The sequence below is a fragment of the Rhinatrema bivittatum genome, chromosome 3 (assembly GCF_901001135.1).
Source record: "Rhinatrema bivittatum chromosome 3, aRhiBiv1.1, whole genome shotgun sequence".
NCBI classification, from domain to species: Eukaryota; Metazoa; Chordata; class Amphibia; order Gymnophiona; family Rhinatrematidae; genus Rhinatrema; species Rhinatrema bivittatum.
The window spans coordinates 265,942,676-265,963,972 of record NC_042617.1 but is presented as its reverse complement, the minus strand read 5'-3'; the positions used below and the strand labels follow the sequence as shown (position 1 = coordinate 265,963,972).

The following is a 21,297-nucleotide window of genomic DNA, read 5'->3' as shown; positions in this document are numbered from 1 at the left end:
CCTTCCTTTCCACATGTTCGGTTTTATAAGATGGCGATTGCATCTCCAAGTCTTGAGCTGACTTGACAATTAGTCAAACTTCTCAGAAACCATTCTGACAGAAGTTCTCACACCTAGCCAGTCAAGTTTTCAGGACATCCATAATGAATATGCATGAGAGAAATTTGCATGCACTGCCTCCATTTGTATGCATATCTAATGCATATTAATTGTGAATAACCAGAAAACCTGTCTAGTTAGCTGTGTCCTAAAGACTGGATTGCAAACCCCAACACTTTAATATCTGCCATGTTCTCTCTGAGTTGCTTTGTATACACTTCTCATGCAAGTTGGTGACTGACTGTAGTATAGCTGATGCCACAAGAAATTGCAATCTGAAGGGTAGAACATTTTCCAGGTCAAAGATAAAGATGTTGTCATAAGCAGACATTTGGAGCCAGCACAAATTGTTTATACTTGCTGATGGTTTTGGCTTGTCAGTATTTTGTTCTGACTGGCTCCATCTCTGCCTTTTATAAAAAACTTAAGGGTGGATTTTCAAAGCCCTACGCACGTAAATCCTGGGGTTTACGCTCGTGGCTGGGCCTTGCGCGCACCGGGCGAATTTTCAAAGGGGCCCGGCCACGCGCAAAAAGCCTAGTACGCACATAAGTGCCTGGCCTCTTCGAAGGGGGGGGGGGGGGCAAGGCGGGACAGCGCCATTGATCGCTGTCCAGAAGACACTGCTGGCGCACGCGGCTTACTTAAGCTTGGGAGCTGAAGTAAGTAGTAAAACGAAAAAAAATGGTAGGATTTAGGAGGTGGGGAGGAGAAGGGAAGAGGGAGGGAATTTAGATAGGGAGGCAGGGAACTGGAGAAGGCCCAATTGCGGAAATTGCGGTAGTCCGTCCCCCTGCGCGCGCGTGGCCCACGGATTTTATAACGTGTGCGCATGTTGTAAATTCGGTGCATCCATGCCGGGAAGCATGCGAACATGGACGCATGCATGCAAGTTTTGAAAATCTACCTCTTAGTTAGCATCTGACTTCCTTTGGGACTATGTGCTTGGGTTACCACATGGACACTTTTAGCTTCATTTAGGGGAAGTGCTCTTCGAGATGTGTTTTGGGATCACAAGAAAATGCACACAGAGCCTACTTTCAAATCTATATACATTACTTTCCAGAGAAATTTTACCCCTACAAAAAAGCAAGTGCAAAGTTCCTTGGGTATTTTGTACCCATGGCAGCTTTTAAACGGAAAATATGTATATACGATCCCTTTTAAAAATTAGGTATTTGATGGACAGTTTGTATCCATGGTCTGCACTGAGATGGGAAGTTTTGCAAATTGCCCCTACAATGAAAAATTGTATTCGATATCTTCTTCCAAGAGCACATTCTTTGAAACTGTCAGCTATGTGGGCAGAATCTCATTTCTTTGCTGTTCTGAGGATAAAGTGTTTTCCATATTGGAGCTCCAGTTTCTAGACATCTCAGTCAGTTAGGGAAGAACTTGTGACCACGTTAGGCTTAGAACCAGCCACAAAGAGACTGGTTTCATGTGCAGCATTTTGGTGCATTCCTTGACTTGCCTTCACCTTTCAATTTCTTTTTATAGCTCTGTACTCCAGAATGAAACAGAGTACTCAAATTGGTCTCATTTAAAACTTGTCCAGATGTAATATTACTTCCTTATTTTTGCTAGTGATACCTCTTTCCAAATCATTCTGCAAAAAATGCTGTAGCGCATGGCGCAAATGCAAATTTCTTTTGGGGGAGGGCGGGATTGGAGAGGAGTTTTGGGCGGGAATTAGTTAAATTAGGGGACATATCGAACCGTGTGATAGCAAAACGCATTAGAGATGCGCATTTGTTTTTCACGAATTAGATAATTTCAACAAAATTGTCTAATTCGTCATGGTTCTGGAGAACCGAAAAACGAATTGAATTTTTCTAAAATTTTGGAAAAATTCATAGTTCGTGTTAGTGCGCGCTAATGGGAGTTAGCACGCACTAACACAAAAATCGGGACCCACGAAAAAAAACAAAAAACAAACAGCAGGAAAAGCTAAATTTCTTGCGGGGTCCCAAAAATGAAGCCCAAACCGAAAGAATTAAACAATGCACATCTCTATAACACCAGAAATAACTACACCTTTTTTCCCTGGCGTTAAGCTGAGCGATATGCCCAAAATGGCCATAACGTAATTCGCAATACATTTTTGGAATTGCATTTTGGCCATTTTTGGGCTTGGGGAGGGAGATGGCAGAGGAGTGGAGTGGAGAGAGAGAGCCTCTGGGGAGGGCCTCACTGTGTGCATTATTTAAATCTCTATAGGAGGGCTGCCCCCCCCAGTGCAGGATGCAAAAAGTAGGGTTTATCGCACAGCGCGGTGCGATAATACCAATGTGCCCTGGGCACCTGAAAGCATAATTTTGTGTTTTTAGATTAAAATGCAGTTGCTAAACCCTTGACCAGTCTTCTGCTACATTTTTTTTTTTTAATTCTTTTTCATCTTATCTGTCCCACATGATGTGTACTCTGCAGATGATGTGAAAATCTTTCACTTCTATCCCTTTCACAGTATACCTTTAAAAAGGCACTGATGAGAACTGAGCCTGGCTCTGATCCTGAGATGCTCAGCTGGTCACTTTTTTCTTTCCCCAAATAGATTCCATTGACCACCACGTTCTTAGCTCTGTTACTCAACCGGGTTATAGATTTTATAGTTTTTTTCCAACTCTGACTGGCTACCTTGCTCACCAGTCTTCTGTGTGGAGCAGTGCAAAGACTGAAAAACGGAAGGGCTGCATCATCTCACCCCCGATCCCCTGGGCCACTCTTCTGGTCAATGATGTTTGTTTGGCAGAATCTTCCCCTGCTGAAACTGTTGTCGAGGATCCTTCAAACAGCTGGCTTCAGTGTAGTATACTCCTATATATTTACGTGATGTTTCTATTCTTTTTTCCCTCTACTGATTTCAAGCTAAAGGGCTGTAGTTTCCCACTTCCTTTTTGTTCTCACCGCTGTTAAGCTGTATTGTTGTTGTTGTAAGGTTTTGTTTGGAAACTTTTGTTTTGTTGTAAATCGTCTTGGGTGTAGTCATGGTAAGATATTAATAAATACAGTAAATATGCTGATGTATTACATCTGCTCTTCTCCAGTTTCTTGGAACCTCTCCTGTTTCAAGTGATAGTTGAACAGAGCAGCGAGGGGTACAGTCAGCACCTTCTTTAGCCCCTTCAGAAATTCGGAATGTATCCTCCCCTCCCCCATTAGGTCCTATTGTGCTAGCACCTTGAATACTACTGCTTCAGCAAATGGTTAGGTGTTCATTCCATAGTAATTGATCTAAAGCGGACGAGTCGTCTAAGGTATGATCGTGACTGATTAAGACAGCACCTATGCACACAGTTTCAAAAGGGGAGATACGTGCTATTACATACATATATGTGGGGATAACAGTTATTAATGTGGTCAGCAGCTGGAGCCCATATGCTACCACGGGAGAGAACACCGCTGCCTCTGACTCTTTTGTGTGTGAGGCTGTTTTTAAAGATAAGGGACCACAATTTATGGATCTGGGGGCTGCGCTTCCTGTTTCCTCCTCCTCCTCCTCTCTGCAAGTATAAAGCATGTTTAATGGACATTTGAATTGTGACAATGCAATGGGGGTAATTTTGAAAAGGATTTACGCACATATCCAACCAATTTTCAAAAGCCCACTTATGCATGTAAAACCCAGTTTTACATTTGTAAATCATTTTGAAAATTACTCCCAATATTTGTACCCTTGATGCAGGCATCAAGTCAAAACATGGCCAGTTAGTTCCTTAATTATGATTATTTGGTGTGTTTTTATTCTATGTAAAATCTCTGGTCTGTAATTTTAAATTGCTTTTATTATTATTAATCTGTATGCCTTGATCTCATGCCCTTATGACCATTTTTAATTTTCTTTTTTGTTACCTGTTTTATCATTTTCTATTATGTAATTTTTTTTAGTTTTGTTATATTTATCAGTATATTCATATTAATTTCCTTCTACATACCCCTTTGTATGTGCACCACTTTCTTTGTTGGTCTTCATTTTCTTCCTCCTGCTAACATGCCAGAGATAAAAGATTTATATTACCATTTCAGTACTTCTCCTTATTAATTATCATTTATTTTAAAGTTTGTATAGTTGTAGTGATGCACTATTTAGCTGTTTAGCAATGACTTTTTCAAAATAAACAGTATATAAGCACTTTTAATTAAATAAAACAAAATAAATCCAAGGTTCTTCGTACCTCTGATTCACTTCTCCTGACCAGTTTTCCTTAACTGTCATTCATTTTCCCTTCTAATATTTTGGTCTTTTCCTTTGTTCTAATATTGTTTGTTTCTGATAGCGTGCGTATATTTATTTATTTTTATTTATTTCAGCCAAAGTATTATATAAAACATAAAAACAAATTATTAAATTTAAACTTCCAGCAAACAGTAATAAAAAAAAAAAAGTCTAAACTTAATTACTAACATCAAACTACACCAAAATAAAAAAAAATCTACAATCTGACATAACATGAGTTGCTACAATTCCACTGATCCTAGGCCAGGAATAAGGAAGCTGTTTTGGTGATCGCTGGATCCTATGTTATCCCCAGGTACAATTAGTGACACTGCACCATTATTGATCTCCTATAGCAAATTGCTTGAAAAATAGATGTTGTAAAGATTCCAGTATCCCCGCCTTCTAATTAATTCTGCACTCTCCAACGGACATTTAGAGGTCCATACTCAAAAGTATTTAGCCAAATAACTCAGAAGTTATATGGATAAATGAAGATGTGGGTACTTTTCTGGCTAAATTCTAGCTGGATGATGCTAGTCAGCTAGAATTTAGCTGGATAATTTAGGAGTGTTCTGGGCCCTGGGGTCCTAACTGGATAATTTAGTCAGCTAACTCTGGTTGACCCATAGAGCTGAATATATGTACAAAGTTAGCCAGAGAAGTTTATCTGGCTAACTAGTTGAGCAACACAGCAGCTGAATATGGACCCCCTAGAAGATTGTTTCTTATTAACATCACGAGCTCACTTGCATGACTTTTATCATGTCCATATCTGACATTACCCCCTTGTTGTCCATTTATATATTACAGCTGTGTAGATATTAGGTCCCTTAGCTTTCTACAAAACAAGCTACAGCAACTCAACTGCTCATTGCTCATTTTGTACCTCAATAATATTTTTGTTGCTAACAAATTCATTATTTTTCTTTTTTATATATCTTTTATGAAAAGAAAATACTGCAGTGTATTCATAGAAGTGAAGTGACTGCAGAAAAGGACAATCTAGTCTGTCCAGCAGCTTATGGAAGCATCTGCCACGCCATAGAGATCACCCCCATGCTTATCAGTTTCCCAGACCATCAAAGTCAGGGCGCTTGTTGGTTGCTGACTGAAACCAATTTCCAGTTACCTCTTACTGTTGAAGCAGAGAGCAATGTTGGAGTTCCGAGTTACATCTAAAGTATCCGGCTTATTGGTTAAGGGTAGTAACAGCTGCATCAGCAAGTTCCCCAAATGCTTATTTGTTTTCCCAGACCGTACAATTCAGTGTTCTTGTTGGTTGCTGTCTGAATCTAATTCCCCTTTTCCTTCCCCCCCCCCTGCTGTTGAAGCAGAGAGTAATAATGGATTTGCATCAACTATATGAAGGCTTATTGGTTAAGGTTAGTAACTGGCACACCAGCAAGTTACCCCCATGCATCCTTCATTTCCACCCTCTAGCCTTTAGGGATCCACAGTGTTTATCCCATTCCCCTTTGAAATCTTTCACTGTTTTTGTCTTCTCCACCTCCTCTGGAAGGGCATTCTAGGCATCCATCACCCTCTCAGTGAAGAAATATTTCCTGAAGTTGGTTCTGAGTCATCCTCCCTGGAATTTCATTTCATGACCCTAATTCTACTGATTTCTTTCCAACGGAAAAGGTTTGCCGATTGTGCATTATTAAAATATTTCAGGTATATGAAGGTCTGTATCATATTTCCCCTACACCTCCTCTCCTCAAGTGTATACATATTTAGGTCCTTCATCCTCTGCTCATAAGTCATTTGATGGAGACTCCTCACCATTTTGGTCACCCTTCTCTGGATCCATCCTGTCTCTGTCCCTTTTGAGATACGGTCTTCAGAACTGAACACAGTACTCCAGGTGAGGCCTCACCAAGGACTTGGATTATTACCTCCTTTTTCTTACTGGTTATTCCTCTCTCTGTGCAGCCCAGCATTCTTCTAGCTTATCGCATTGCTTCACTGTCTTCAAATCATAAGACACTATAACTACATGGTCCCTCTCTTGCTCCATGCACAACAGCCTTTCACCCCCTATCACATACAGCTCTTTTGGATTACTGCACCATAGATGCATGACTTGGCACTTCTTGGCATTGAATCCCAGCTGCCGTATCTTCAACCACTGTTAAAGCTTCCTTAAATCATGTCTCATTTTCTCTGCGACTTCCAGCGTGTCCACTTTGTTGCAGATCTTAGCATCATCTGCAAATAGACAAACTTTACCTTCTATACCTTCCACAATGTCGCTCACAAAGACATTGAACAGAACTGGTCCCAGCACTGATACTTGTGGCACTCCACTTAACACTGTTCTCTCTTCAGAGTAGATTCCATTTACCATTATATGCTGTCTTCTATCCGTCAACCAGTTTGTAATCCATGCCATCACCTTGGCGCCCACTCCCAAGCTTCTCATTTTATTCACAAGCCTCCCTTGCGGGACCATATCTAAAGCTTTGCTGAAATCCAAGTAGATGACATCGAGCACTCTTTCTTCCTCGATCCAATTCTTTAGTCACCAATCAAACAAATCAATCAGATTTGTCTGACAGGACCTTCCCCTGGTGAATCTATGCTGCCTTGTGTCAAGCAACTCTCCTGATTGTAGATAGTTCATTATCCTTTCCTTCAGCAAAGTCTCCATTAATTTTCCCACCACAGAGGTGTGGCTAACTGGCCTGTAGTTTCCAGCCTTCTCTCTGCTCTCACTCTTGTGAAGCGGGACCACCACCGCTCTTCTTCAATCATTTGGCACCACTCCCATTTCCAGGGATCTATTGAACAGGTCGTGCAGCAGACCCACCAGCACATCTCTGAACTCCCTCAGTATATCCTGGGATGAACCTCATCCAGCCCATGGCCTTTCCTACTTTGTTTTCCTAGCTCTTCCCATACATTTTCTTCTGTAAATGGAATTTCATGTACCCCATCTCTATCTATGGTCTTGTCAACCGGCAACAGCCCTTCTTCAGGGTGTTCTTTAGTGAACACCGAACTGAAGTATTTGTTTAATATTTCTGCCATTTCTTCATCTCTCTCCACATAGTGCTCCTCATCACCTTTCAATTTCATTGTACCACTTCTGGCCTCCCTTCTTTCTCTGATAAAGCTGAAAAATGTTTTGTCTCCTCTCTATATCTCTTTGGAAATTTTCTTCTGCATGACCTTTAGCTGATTTCTTTCTTTGTGTCCCTCATTTTTAACAGATATTCTTCTTTGTGTTCCTTTCTTTGGGATCCATTATACTTGTACTTTTTGCCTTAAGTTTTTTTAGCCAGGTTCTTAGAGATTGGTTTCCTTTTCCTCTTTTCCGAACATACAGATTTTGTTGCCTTTGTATTAGCTCCTTTTAATTTGGACCACTGTTATTCCACCTCACCCATTTCCTCCCAGTCTTCAGTTCTTCCTTCAAGTACATCCCCATTCTGACAAAGTCTGTATTTGTGAAATTTAAAACTTGGGTCTTTGTGCGACTTCTCTGTATCCTATAAGTGATATTGAACCATACTGTCTGATCACTACTGCTCAGGTGAGCCCCTACCCGAACATCAGACATTATCCCCATTAGTGAGCACTAGATCAAGGATCACACCTTCTCTTGTAGGTTCCATTACCATTTGTTTGAGCAGAGCACCTTGAAGGGCATCCACTATCTCTCTACTTTTTGTAGGTTCCATAGAAGGGATGCTCCAGGCTATATCCGGAAGAATAAATTCTCCAATGAGCAATACTTCTCCCTTCTTTCCCAACTTTTGGATGTCCTCGATCAAGTCTCTGTCCAGTTCATCCATTTGGGTTGGAGGCCTGTAGATCACAGCAGTATAAATGGAAGTGCCATCTTCTCTTATTAGGATGGTCCATAGTGCTTCTTTTTTACCCCACGTCCCTTGCAATTCAGTTGCTTAGATATTGTTTTTAACATAGCTACTCCTCCCCCTTTTCTGTCCTCTCTGACCTTCTTTAACAAGTTATAGCCTGGGATGGCCACATCCCAATCATGAGACTCAGCCTCCTTAACAGCAACAATGTCCAGTTCTACCTTTACCATTAAGGCCTGCAGGTCTGGGATTTTATTGCTCAAACTACGAGAATTTGTGGTCATAGATTTCCAGCTGCTCTTCCTAGTTGCTTTTCTGGGGTTTTTTTTTTTTACTGATTTGATTTTGTTACTTTGTCTTCCCACCTCTTGTATTGCTTGGGGGTGACATTCGAATTTAACTGGCTACCTCCTGCCAGCCCCACTTCATTTATGATCATTAATATACAGTGATTGCAACAATATCCCATATCCTATTTTGATGGCCTATTGGTAAATGATTTTGTTACATCAGCTGTGAGCTTTTGTAAACATGATTTTCCAAGTTGGTTTCTACTCCTTCCTTTGCTTCCTGTTTGTTTCTTTCTAGGAATTGCTCTAAACTCTCCACTACTACCTGACTAGTACATTTGTTCTCCCCAGTCTTCCCATTTCCATCCATCCATTTAAATAAATTCCAATTCACTAATGCTTTATTCTATCCACGTGAATATAGGACTCTCTGGACATCTCCCTACACCCATGACTTCATTTCTGTTTATATGTCTCCTTTTGACCCATAGAGTTTTATTTATTTATTTATTTATTTATTTATTCAACTTTATATACCGACTTTCAAATACATGTCAAGGCGGTTTACATCCATGTAATTTGCAGTAGCAGATTCAAAAAACAACTACTTATCAGTTTAACTATTACAATCTTTCAATAATATTAATCTAAAAATAGTATTAAAATATACAATTAAAACATAAAACCCTTTGAAATAAATTTTTGTTGCAATTGCTTGATGAAGCTAGTTTAAAACAACCAGGGGGGACTGGTGAGAGACTAGTTGGGAGTCACTGGAGAGAGAGTGCCTGGAGGGTGACAGATGAGAATGAGAGACTAGTGTGAGGGGGTTAACTGGAGAGAGTGGTGTGAGGGGGAACTGACTGCACTGGTGAGAAAGAGGTGACTGACATTTGGTGAGAGCCTGGTTGGTTGTGGATGACTGGTGTGAGAGAGAGGATATCGGAGATGCCTGATGAGAGACTGGTGTACGGTGACTAGAGAGAGACTAGTGTGAGGGGGGACTGGTGAGAGTAGTTACGGGCAGGGGTCATTGATGAGAAAGAGATGTGTGGAGTGGGACTGGTATAGGGGGACTAGTGAGAGCGAGCAACTGGCATGGAAAGTGACTAGTGAGAGAGGAGAGTGGTTTGGGATGATTGGTGAGAGAGTGAGATACTGGAGTGGGAGGTGACTGGTGAGAGAGAAAAGGACTGGTTTGGGGGGATGACAATTTAAAAAAAAAAAAAAAAATGAAGGAAGGCAGATAGTGCCACATGATCATAGTTACTGCGCACTAATCAAAAAATTAGGGGAAAAAAGAAACAAACGAAAAGGTCTATTTTAAAAACTAAATCGAGCAAAAAAACTGACACAAAGCGAAAACAACACTGCATACTCTTAGTGGCCACATGGATGAGCAGAATGGGGTAGTGATCAAAGGGCTCCACGCATTACAGCAATCTTTCCATTATGTCATGGATTCGGCATGCAGGGAAACACATCTCTTTAGAGAATAGATCTGGGTGGCAGATGGCTTCATCTCTTCCATGGAGAAGGGGAATCACCATCAACAACAATCCCTCTCCTCCTGAACTTTGGAATGTTGTACTTCTCCTCTTCTTCTTTTTGCAAATTGTGATCTTCTTTCTGTGATTCTAGAACTAAATATCAGCTCTGTAATGGAATTTATGGGGATCTAGTGATGTGCTATCCACTACTGCAAGTGATTTTTTTTTTCTTAGTTTCCATTCCCCTGGGAAGCAATGGCTTCGTTTGTTGTCCCTTCTATATTCTTATTTTAAGGTTGAAATGCGGAACAATGAGAGCAGCTTGTTGCAATATTGTAAGTTTATTTTTGTGTTTGTTTTACAGTCGCAGATCTGGCCAGTACACAATGAATCATGGGAATTCGCCCAAAACAACCAAGAGGCCTCCATTTGATCGCTGCAGTTCCCAGGATTCTTTGGATGAGCTGTCCTTGGATGACTATTGGACAGAATTGGAAAACATTGAGAAGAGTACGGACAGCAGTCATGAGGAGCGAGAAGTGGTGGTGAAAGAGCCAGATGGTATGATAAACAGATCATAAAATAGAGTTGGCAAGCCTGAATGTTTGCACACTGTAAAATAGGTTTCCTTTTCGGTGGAATGCAGTGAGATGTTTTATTGTGTTTACTTTTTAAAATGCTGATAGTGTGGCACACCTTTTAAGATGTACTGAAATAAGTTGTTTGAAGCTTTTAGAGCTGACCAGTGAAAAGTGCACTTTTTTCACCTGTTGCATGTAGTGTAAAAAAAATACTTTTCAGCTTTCCCTTCATTATCCATGGTCGTTATATGTAACCATTTGAAAATGTTCATTCCTGCCGCTTTTCAGAGACAACATATTTCTAAATGTGTAATACCATAAATGAAACACAAAGTGGACAAAATATAGTGGTTGATCTCCCATAGATGTCTTGGATGTTCATGTACATATCTGGATTGTTTGATGGGGTGAGAGGAAGGTACCATTGGACTGAATCTGAACATGGAGAGATTTTGCTTTTATCCGGCTACACCACCACCTCCTTCCATCATTACTCCATAGTCTGAGGAAGGGGACATGAGGATCTTGATGCCTCTAGAGTAAAAATATTTTGCAATTAAAAAAAAAAAAGTGCAAGACAATATATATTTTTTAAATACAGAAGAGTACTGCCATGGAGGTATACCCTTCATACAGTTCTAGATATGGAAATATCTCCTGAAATCCAAGCCATTAACATCATGTCGTTTTTGTTTTTTTTTGTAATTGAGAATGAAAAACAGTTCAGTCTTCAGCAGTAGTTTGCAGTATTCATCAGTGGAAGCTCTAGTGATTTACTAATCCCTTGCATGTTGGCACTCTATAAAGTGAAACTGAACCCAGTGAGACTTGAGGGTGCAACTACTGAAGTTTACCTGTTTTGGACTTTACAGGTAGGGATTCAAATAAATTTGAATTGGTAATTTTTCAGTACTGGTTCAAGTTGTGGGCAAATCTGTGGATTTTACTTAGATCTGCTACAGAACATTGTCAAGCTTTCTACAGCAGATTTTGCAGATACCTACCTAACTCTGCTAAAAAAAATCTATAGTAGCGATGACCTTGGCATCAAGATAGAGTGTTATAGTTATAACTAATCACTTTAAGGTGAATTTTTAAAAGCCCGGTGCACACATCAATTCGGGGATGGGCGAATAAGTCAGGCTTGCGTGCGCCAAGCAGATTTTAAAAGCCGCCTGGATAGGTGCGTAAATGCTGCAGTGCGCGCATCTCTAAACAAATGGGGCAGGATGTGGGCGGGGCATGGGCGATTCTGGGCATGAACCTGAGCTGTGCGCGTAAATAATTACACGATCCAGCGCATGCTGAGGCCCCCTGCTGTGTAACTTTACTTCTGCTATGGATGACATGTACGTTAAAAAATAAGAAATTAAGAAAAATAGGCAGATCTGCAGGACTTTAAGGGTTGGGGATAACTGGGGAGAGTGAAGGTTATTAAACTGGAAGGGGGGGGGGTTGGAGGACCTCTCGCTTACTGGGTGAACAGAGGATAAACTGGTAAAACTGGGAATAACATCGGCACATGCCCCTTTTAAAATTCCCCAATTTACACAGCAGAAACCAGATTTGCATGCCTGTGCACACGCCCACATAAAATTCGGTGCACATGTGCGCAAGGCCAGGCTATTTTATAACGTGTGCGCATATATGTGTGCGTGCAACCTTGGGTGTGGACTGACGCATGCGCACATATGTACGCCTGCACCTTTGCAATGGATAAAGTAAAAGGTGCTTTTTTAAAAAAAATCATACACTCTTAAAGAGGACCCAGTTATAATCATTGTGACCCAAAGAGAAGTACCCCTTAATTGAAAGAACTTTAACACGCAACAATTCAAAAAACTTAGCTTGATTCTATACTTTATTTGCACCCTTGTACTGTATATTATAAGAGCATACTTCCCAGATTATTATAAACAGCTAGTATCTGCCTAGAGATAGGAATAAGGACCAAAGAGAAAAGCTCAAACCAGTCCAACTTTCCTTCATTGGTCCAGAGATTCCATAAGTGCACTTACTACTTAAAAAAATTCATAATGCTTTGGTTAGTTTGTTTTTGAATGTTTTGAGTGATTCTCTAAAGCAGATAGCAGTGTTAAAATATCAGCTATTCCCCCTTTGTTGGAATTTTTCTTGGAGATTTTTCCCCTGTGGTAAATTTTCAGGAATTTGCATTAAGCAGCTACAGGAATACCCAGTCTTATCACTTTTATTACTTCCATTAAACGTTGAACTGCACTGCAGAAAGCAGAACATGCTCAGACCAATCCAACATTCTATCGGAGGCTCAATCCCATTGCTTCTTGAAAGACCAAACTCAAAAGCAAACAACTGGAACATTTAATAAAGGTTCAATCAACTCGCAGTCATTTTCTGCATGAAGAGACTATGATGGGGACCTTCTTAAAATTAGCAATATTGATGATATTTAAATTTTTCTTATTATAATGTCTGGTCTATCTGGAACAAATCCAGTTTTATCTATGTTCATTAAATCTGGTAAAATTATATTTAATCTTATGGTAGAGACCTTGACATAAATTTTTACATCAATATTTATCAAATAGATTGATTTGTAAGACTTAGTTGCCAGGAGGACAATAATACCTACTTTCATCGGTTCTGGAAGTTTCTCTCCACCTAATATTGCATTAAGCAAACTGACAAAGTTCCCGCAAATTTGTCACTAATCGTATAGAATTTGATAATAGTCATCCAAACCCAGAGATGTTTTACTTTTTGATGATTCTGTCTCTCTCTGCCTCCATTCATTGTGGATATCCTGAAGACCTGACTGGCTGGGCATCCTCCAGGACAGATTTGGGAACCACTGCTCTAGAGGAAAGACAAGATGGAGACATTTCAATACCATACTTCCATGGTTTCCATGCACAGGAAGCAGGCCCTTTTCAATAGAGAGGAGGCTGTAGAACAAGTGGTCATGGGATGAGGGTGAAAGGAGCTAAATTTAGGAGTACTTTAAGGAGTACAGAGAGGGTAGTGGATATTTGAAACAGCATCCCTGTGGAGGTGGTGAACAGTATCTGAATTCAAGAAAGCATAGGGTAAACACAGAGGGGCCGATGCCCAGCCTAGTGCATGGGTTTATGTGCGGTTGGGTGCGCTAGACTAGCACCCAGTGCAGTAAGGAGTTTATCACGCCTAAAACATGTACCCTAACAAATACATACCCAATAGCGCCCATCACATGCAAATTCCATGTGATGGGCGCTATCGGGTCCATAGATGAGGACATTGGCTATTAACCCCGATGCAGGAAAGTACTGGGCTTCCAACGCACACTTTTTAGTGTGGGGAATTGAACTCCTACCCCAGAGGAGGAGTAAAGTCAGCTCCCAGTCAAGGGTTCATGAGAAATTTAAAAAATATAGTCCTCTGTGTTATGGTAAGTGTGTCTTCCTCCTTAGTATCGTTGTGACACTTTAATTTACTGCTTGCAGTCGAGAAAAATAAATATATATTTTGACTTGATCAGAAGAAAGAAACCTACTTTTTCTTTATGGCCACGCAATTTAAATGTCCGTAGCTAGAGGAGCCTAATATAATCCATTTCAGCAAACTAACAAAAAGAAGAAGTGGGATCAAAACGGCTACTCGTACTGAGCGCCCGTTGCAATTGGGTGCCCGATGTAATAAACTATTGAATGCTACGGACACACCCTTAGTGCGCCCTTTTTAACACTGCCTCTAAGTACTCGTTAAGACAATGGGCACTCAATACTAGCACCCCTTGTGGGTGCTCATTTTACTGCTTTGGCCCCAGGGGATCGCTGAGGGAGTTATAGGGATCCTAAAGCTGAATTAGTTGATGAGGATGGGCAACCAAGATAGGACACAATCGTTTTCGGTCATCATGTTTCTGTTTCTATGTAAATAGATTAATTCTTAGGGATCTGCTGCATTCTTGTGACCTGGATTGGCCACTGTCAGATACAGGGTTTGATGGACCTCGATCCGATCCAGCATGGCACTTCTTAAAGAAATGGAAGATACCTTGATCTCAGCCAGAAAGGCTTACAGCTTCAAATGGATGAGATTTTTGGCCTGGTGCTTATCTGGCTATCTGAACCCATTTCCGTGAAGTTTTGGCTTTATATATTCTACTCCTGCCTGTAGGTGTCTGAATATTTAAGGTGACCAACAAATTCAAAGCTTGTTCTGTGCACCCAGATCCCTTACTGTGGCCTTGGTAATGTGCATTTCAGTGGCACAGAAAGCTGCACATCGGGTGCTGCCTGTTGAAAAGGCAAAAGGGGCCATGTATGTATTACCTGTCTCCCTCCATTCCTAATTTGCTCCCCATTGTGTCCCTCCCCACCCCACTGAATACCTCTGTCTAGATATGCTACTGCCAAAGAGTCACTTTTTCTGGTAGGAGAAAACAGGTATGCCAGAGAGAAGCAGGGATAGGATCACGGGGAGTGTGAGAGGGAGAATTGGACGAGTTTGTGGGAGAGCAGAATATGCATAGATTTCCTGCTGAAGTTTTCATGCTATGACCGACCCTGCTTCTATACGAACATGCTCCACACCTCTCGGGCCCGAGGTTACAAGCAGTACACCCGCCTTTCTCTCTGAGGTACTATGGTCTCCCTGCCTCAAAGTTTGCTGGTAGAGCCCCTCTTTTATTGAATAAGTATATTGTTGTGCACATGCTGCCTAGGGTTTCCCATACCACCTCTGCCTCGCTGGACTAAAAACTGCTAAGGTAGCCTAGCTCTATCCCTGTAACCATGCGAAACACTGCTACTGGTTCAGCTGTAACAGTGATATCCCCATTCTACACATCTCTTCCACTCGCACATTTCTAACTCTGGGTTTTCCCAGCTCACTTCTAGCCTGGGAGTGTGATAAAGTGCTGCCGTCACTGAGGAAAAGGACAGACCCCTAGGATCAGCCTTGCCCCAGACTTCCTGGCCCCTCTCCAGTTCTCCTTGCTAGAAAACCTTTTTCCTTTGAGGAGCTATCTGCTCCGAAGAAAGGGGCTACCAGGGTTATTCTTAAGGGTTTTTCCCCATAACTCAGGCAGTCACTTTTTCTGATTTGTATGCAAACATTTTAGTGGTCAGTACAAAACAAGAGATGCTGAGCTACCACAGAAGATTGGTAATATCTTGTGCCTCAGAAAATATGGTAATACTGCAGTGGGGAACTACCAGCCGAGTAGTTCTGCTAGTAGTTCCCCACTGCAGGATCCTGATTTCTGAGTCGTGCAAAACTCCAATAATTAGCAAACTTCGCTCGGGATGCTCCAATATCCTCATCCACAGTATTACCCCTCATTGTATAACCATTCTCTCTCTCTCTTCCTCTGTCAATTTTCTCACTCCAAAATCCCATGAGAGGTGGGGATAACTTATCATGCACATTTAAAGTTTGAGTGATAATGTCCAAACCACTCCTGGGTTAAGCCATGGGTCTGTCAGCGTGACTGGAGTTTATCTGGCTCTAAGAGTCCAGTCCCCACCCTGGTATGTGTGAAAGCTAGCTGCCTTGAAAGGCCTAGGCCTGACATCCAATGTTCAAAACTCTCTTGATATTTCAATAATCCACACTGCGACCACCCCGGCAGGAAAACAAGTTCAAGTCCCTTGCAAGGCTTCAGTCCTGCATAGGTTGTGCTGCCGGCCTCCCATGTGGCAGCTTTTCACAGTCTCAAACTCCAAAGTTGCTTTAACGTTGCAGTTATCTCTTCTGGCCCAGCAACTCTGCAGTGTCCCTTCCCCCATACTGCAGTTAAGAAAAATAGTGCTTGATAACTTTGGTTAACTAGTTGCTGGCATTCCTTCTCCCACCGCTTTGTGCGTCCTGCCTCCTTTGCAGCTGTGCTTAGGCTGGGCGCTCCGGCTCCTCTTGCTTCTGAGCTTTCTTCCTCCTGCTGCTTCTTTGTGGTCGTGCTAACGGAGAGAGCCACACTTCCTTCCTGTCTTCATCCACTCCACCTGCACTAAGGTGGGAAGGACCTTGGCCCGCCCATCTCCATAAGGCCCCACCCCCAGCATTCCTTTCTGCCACCCAACCGCTGTCCATATCTGGTTTTCCAGTTCTCCTTACATTGCTTTGTTCGGGGTGACTGGGGGGGCTTTCTTTCTTAATCAGATAATTCTGGCGTCTCCTCTGATGGCCTTAGAGTCTGCTCTGTGACGTCTCCGTCACAAGATAAATAGAGGTGTATGGAAATTGTGATATGCACAGAGCCTGATTTATTAGCCATTTTTCCTATAGAGACAGAATGGGAAGAAATGGTGAATAAAACGGAAAATGTCATAATGCCTCTGTATCGCTCCATGGTGAGACCGCACCTTGAATACTGTGTACAATTCTGGTCGCCGCATCTCAAAAAATATATAATTGTGATGGAGAAGATACAGAGAAGGGCTACCAAAATGATAAGGGGAATGGAACAGCTCCCCTATGAGGAAAGACTAAAGAGGTTAGGACTTTTCAGCTTGGAGAAGAGACGGCTGAGGGGGGATATGATAGAGGTGTTTAAAATCATGAGAGGTCTAGAACGGGTAGATGTGAATCGGTTATTTACTCTTTTGGATAATAGACTAGGGGGCACTCCATGAAGTTAGCATGGGGCACATTTAAAACTAATCGGAGAAAGTTCTTTTTCACTCAGTGCTCAATTAAACTCTGGAATTTGTTGCCAGGGGATGTGGTTAGTGCAGTTAGTGTAGCTGTGTTTAAAAAAGGATTGGATAAGTTCTTGGAGAAGAAGTCCATTACTTGCTATTAATTAAGAACATAACATAAGAACATGCCATACTGGGTCAGACCAAGGGTCCATCAAGCCCAGCATCCTGTTTCCAGCAGTGGCCAATCCAGGCCATAAGAACCTGGCAAGTACCCAAAAACTAAGTCTTTTCCATGTTACCGTTGCTAGTAATAGCGGTGGCTATTTTCTAAGTCACCTTAATTAATAGCAGGTAATGGATTTAGAAAATAGCCACCGCTATTACTAGCATCAGTAGCATGGAATTGACTTAGTTTTTGGGTACTTGAAAGGATCTTATGGCCTGGATTGGCCACTGTTGGAAACAGGATGCTGGGCTTGATGGACCCTTGGTTTGAGCCAGTATGGCATGTTCTTAATCGAGCCTATATTGAGAAACCGAGAATATGAATGCAGATGAAGACTGCAAATCTTATCTAATCTGCCCATTTTCCCTTCCTGTTAAAACAGGGTCTGCTGTATCCTATCTTCAACGTCACACTCTCTCACTCCCCCCCCCCCTTATCTACTGTTTATATCCTGTACTGTCTTGCATTACCATAGTGTTTCCATTTATTACCATCCTTTCTGAAGGAACTTCACCTAAGGCAGTGAACAGCATATGCAAAACCATCATAGCTTGCATTAATCATAAAAAAAAAACAAAACAAAAAACGAAAACAAAACCAAAATATAAATCAAATTTGTCATAAAACAATATATAGTGCTTACAAAAAACATGCATGACCATACTCCAGGTACATTCTACAAAACTGCATCAGGGTCCTTCGTTTTCAGTTTAAAATGATTTTCACCCATAAATTCCTGAATTTTTCCAAATGTAAAAATCGGTTTAAACTGATTTCTCTCTTAATTTTAGGCAGATTAAAGAGCAGCTCCAGAGTACAAAGCTGGAAGCCAGTGTGGGACAAACACCTGCACTGTTTCAAGTCCCACACTCAGAAGTCCAGCAGTCAGAATTATGCACCCCCACCAGAGAAAGCACGTGCCCTGCAGTGCCGCAGTTGGGCTGTTTCAATTCCCACCTTCCCCTTCCCCCAAGCAGCCAAAGTGCCTGCTGCTTGGTGCTGCCCATGCAGCCTTTGAAGTGTACCACGCCCACCAGACCCACTTCCCACAATAAAGAAGTGCCACGTGTGGGAGTCCCCAGTAATCATTGTGCTGAAGGAAAGAGGAGGAAACCCGGAGTCCCCACTAGTAAGGATGAATGCTATTGCAATGGGGAGGAAACAGGGAGATTCTTGTTGGGAGTGTGAGGTGAGAAAGGGGACATGCTAGGTAGGGGATGGCGGTAGGGATAGGGATGCTGCTGAGTAGGTGAGTGGGAGAATCTGTTGTCTTATTGTCCTGGCTTCTGTCCACCAAAATAAACCCGGATATTATTTACCCGCTATCTTTTCATTCTTGCAAATTACTTGTGAAACAAATTCTTTGATTTCGACACATTCGTGGCATTGTACTAGCCTTTGCCCATTGATTTTCTTTTTATATCTTTTTTTTTTTAATAAATTTGCCATCTGTTATACAAATATTGACCATTTTCTCTTCCCCCCCCTCCCCCCCATTTTTTTTTAGTGAATATGGTAAAGTTTATAGAAAAATCTGAGTTTTTTGAGAAATTTGCAGAAAGATACACTTATCGCTCATAGATGGCAAGAGCATTGACTGGGTTCACAACTGTTAAAGGGATTATTATTTATTCCCTGTACTGTGATTCCTTTTCAGTAGTAGGGGACCAGTTGCTGTTAAGAATTTCATAACGGAAACTGGTCCCTTTATAATAATGCAACACATACATGAATAAGTGCGAGTGGGCTTTCCTCACTACTGGCATCACTGCAAAATGCTTCCCTAGAACGGGGAGGAGATTGTAAGACCGAATTCTTCTCTCTGCTCCACTTGGGGAGTTATACAGTTTGAGCTTCTGGGTAGATGGGAAGAGGGGAGGTCAGAGGGAATGTCAGACTAGCTTAGTTTTCAATAAGGCGGATCGAAAGGAAGGAGGGGGAAGACTGTCCTTTGCTGACCACTTAATTTTGAATGGAAGGGGGGTTCTTTTTTCAAGTATAGAAAAATGTACCTTTGTGTCATGCTTTTAGCATACACTTTCCAATTTGTTTCTTTGTGGCAATAATTAGGGCTGGGAAGAAGTAAAACCATTGTTTGTTTTATATTTTCCCCCCATTGATTTCATTTTGTTTGTTTCATTTAAAAGCCTATGCAAGATGCACGCGTAACCCTCTGAAAATCTACCCCTTTGCGTTTTCCAAAGGTGGATGCGCTTGTCTGTGCAAACTTTAAACGGACGACTATCCTTGTGGAGGGAGGCGCGGCCTGAAGATTGTGCATGACAGGAGGATTTAGGTCATTCTTAAGCAAACATTTGATGCAGTGGCAATGACCTTGCAGATAGCTTCTTGCTGTTGTCTGGTGGCTCACTCATGTTTGCTTCTCTCTCAGGAGGTTGATGACTCTGGATTGAATTCCTGAGCAGTTATGGAACCCGCCGCTTCTGTTTTAGCAGATGCAGGCTGTGATTTGGTCCGCACCTTGGCCAGAGGAGTGGCTTCGGTAATAGCGGCCTTGCGTCAGTTAAGGCTGAGGAATTGGTCGGCCGATGCGACCTCCAAAGCTAATTTTATGAAATTGCCTTTTAAAGGCTTGCTCTTGTTTGGGAGCAAGTTGGAGAAAGTGGCCAGTAAGTGGGGCGAATCCCTGGTTCCTCAGTTGCTGGAGGATATGAAGCTGTCGCCATGCCCCTTTGGTATGAGGGGTCATCTTGGGTTCCAAGTGTTTTTGTCCCTACAGGGAGGGCGACCTTTTAGAGGACTTAGCCTTTTGTCCCAGACAGCCCAGGTATGGCATGGGCTCGGGTAGTGGAACCTTCTGAGCCTCCCAATTGTGACCCACCTCCAGGAGCATAAAGGAATAGCGCTCTCTTTTATCAGAGGTGGGTCAAAATCACATCGGATCAGAGAGTCCTGGAGATAATATGAGAGGGATATGTGCTGGAGTTTTGCAGTATTCCTCAGGACAAGTTCATGGTGTTTCCTTGCCACTCCCACAGAAAAAGCAAGCAGTACAGTGTACACACTGAGGGCTGTGGTCCAATACCTACGTCTCAAGAAAATACGGGGCAATATTCCATTTATTTCATTGTGTCCAAGAAAGAGGGCACCTTTCATCCCATCTTGGGTGACTCATTTTCACATGGAAACATTGTGCTCAGTGATAATGGCCATTTTGTTGGGGAAAGTTCTGACCACCTTGAATCTGTCAGAGGCATATCTCCATATTTCCATTCGATTGGAGCACCAATGTTTTCTGCATTTCGCAGTGTTGGTATACCATCATCAGTTCCGGGCACTGCCTTTTGGTCTGGGCACCGCTCCCAGAACGTTTTCCAAGATTATGGTGGTGGTGGTGGCGGCGGCAGAGCTGAAAAAAGATGGGATCCTGGTACGCCTGTATCTGGACAACTGGCTGATTCGCACCATCTCTGGTGACCCGCAAGGTGATCTCCCTGATGGAGGAACTCTGTTGTGAGTGAACCTAGTCAAGAGCAATCTTCAGCCATCTCAGTCATTGGAGTATCTGGGTGTTTGGTTCGACACGAAGCAAGGCCATGTTTTCCTGACAGAGACTCATATACAGAAGTTGATGACACAGGTGTATGTCTTGACGAACACTATACGCCAGACAATGTGGTCCTATCTGCAGGTACTCTGCTTGGTGGCAAATCTGGAAGCAGTGCCATGGGTGAGAGCGCATATGCATCCTCTTCAGCACTTCCTGCTGTTTTGTTGGAACCCGCAGTCTTAGGACTATTCAATTTGGCTCTACCTGCCAATGGAAGTCTGCTCTCACCTCCAGTGGTGGTTGCAAGTGGATCATCTGAATAAGGGGGTTTCCCCTGACACTGCCGGACTGCTTGGTACTCATGACAGATGCGAGCCTCAAGGGTTGGGGAGCTCACTGTCAGGAGCTTATGGCGCAATGGCATTGCAATACAGAAGAGTCTCTCTAACATAAAT

General features: G+C 42.2%; 1 protein-coding gene across 1 annotated transcript in view; it reads left to right on the top strand.

The window, feature by feature from the left end:
* Positions 1–21,297, top strand: part of ARHGAP18 (Rho GTPase activating protein 18) — a 276,486-nt gene that overhangs the window by 115,378 nt on the left and 139,811 nt on the right. The window contains 1 exon segment of the mRNA XM_029596814.1: positions 10,287–10,483. Within this exon segment, the coding sequence (XP_029452674.1) occupies positions 10,287–10,483 (197 nt within the window).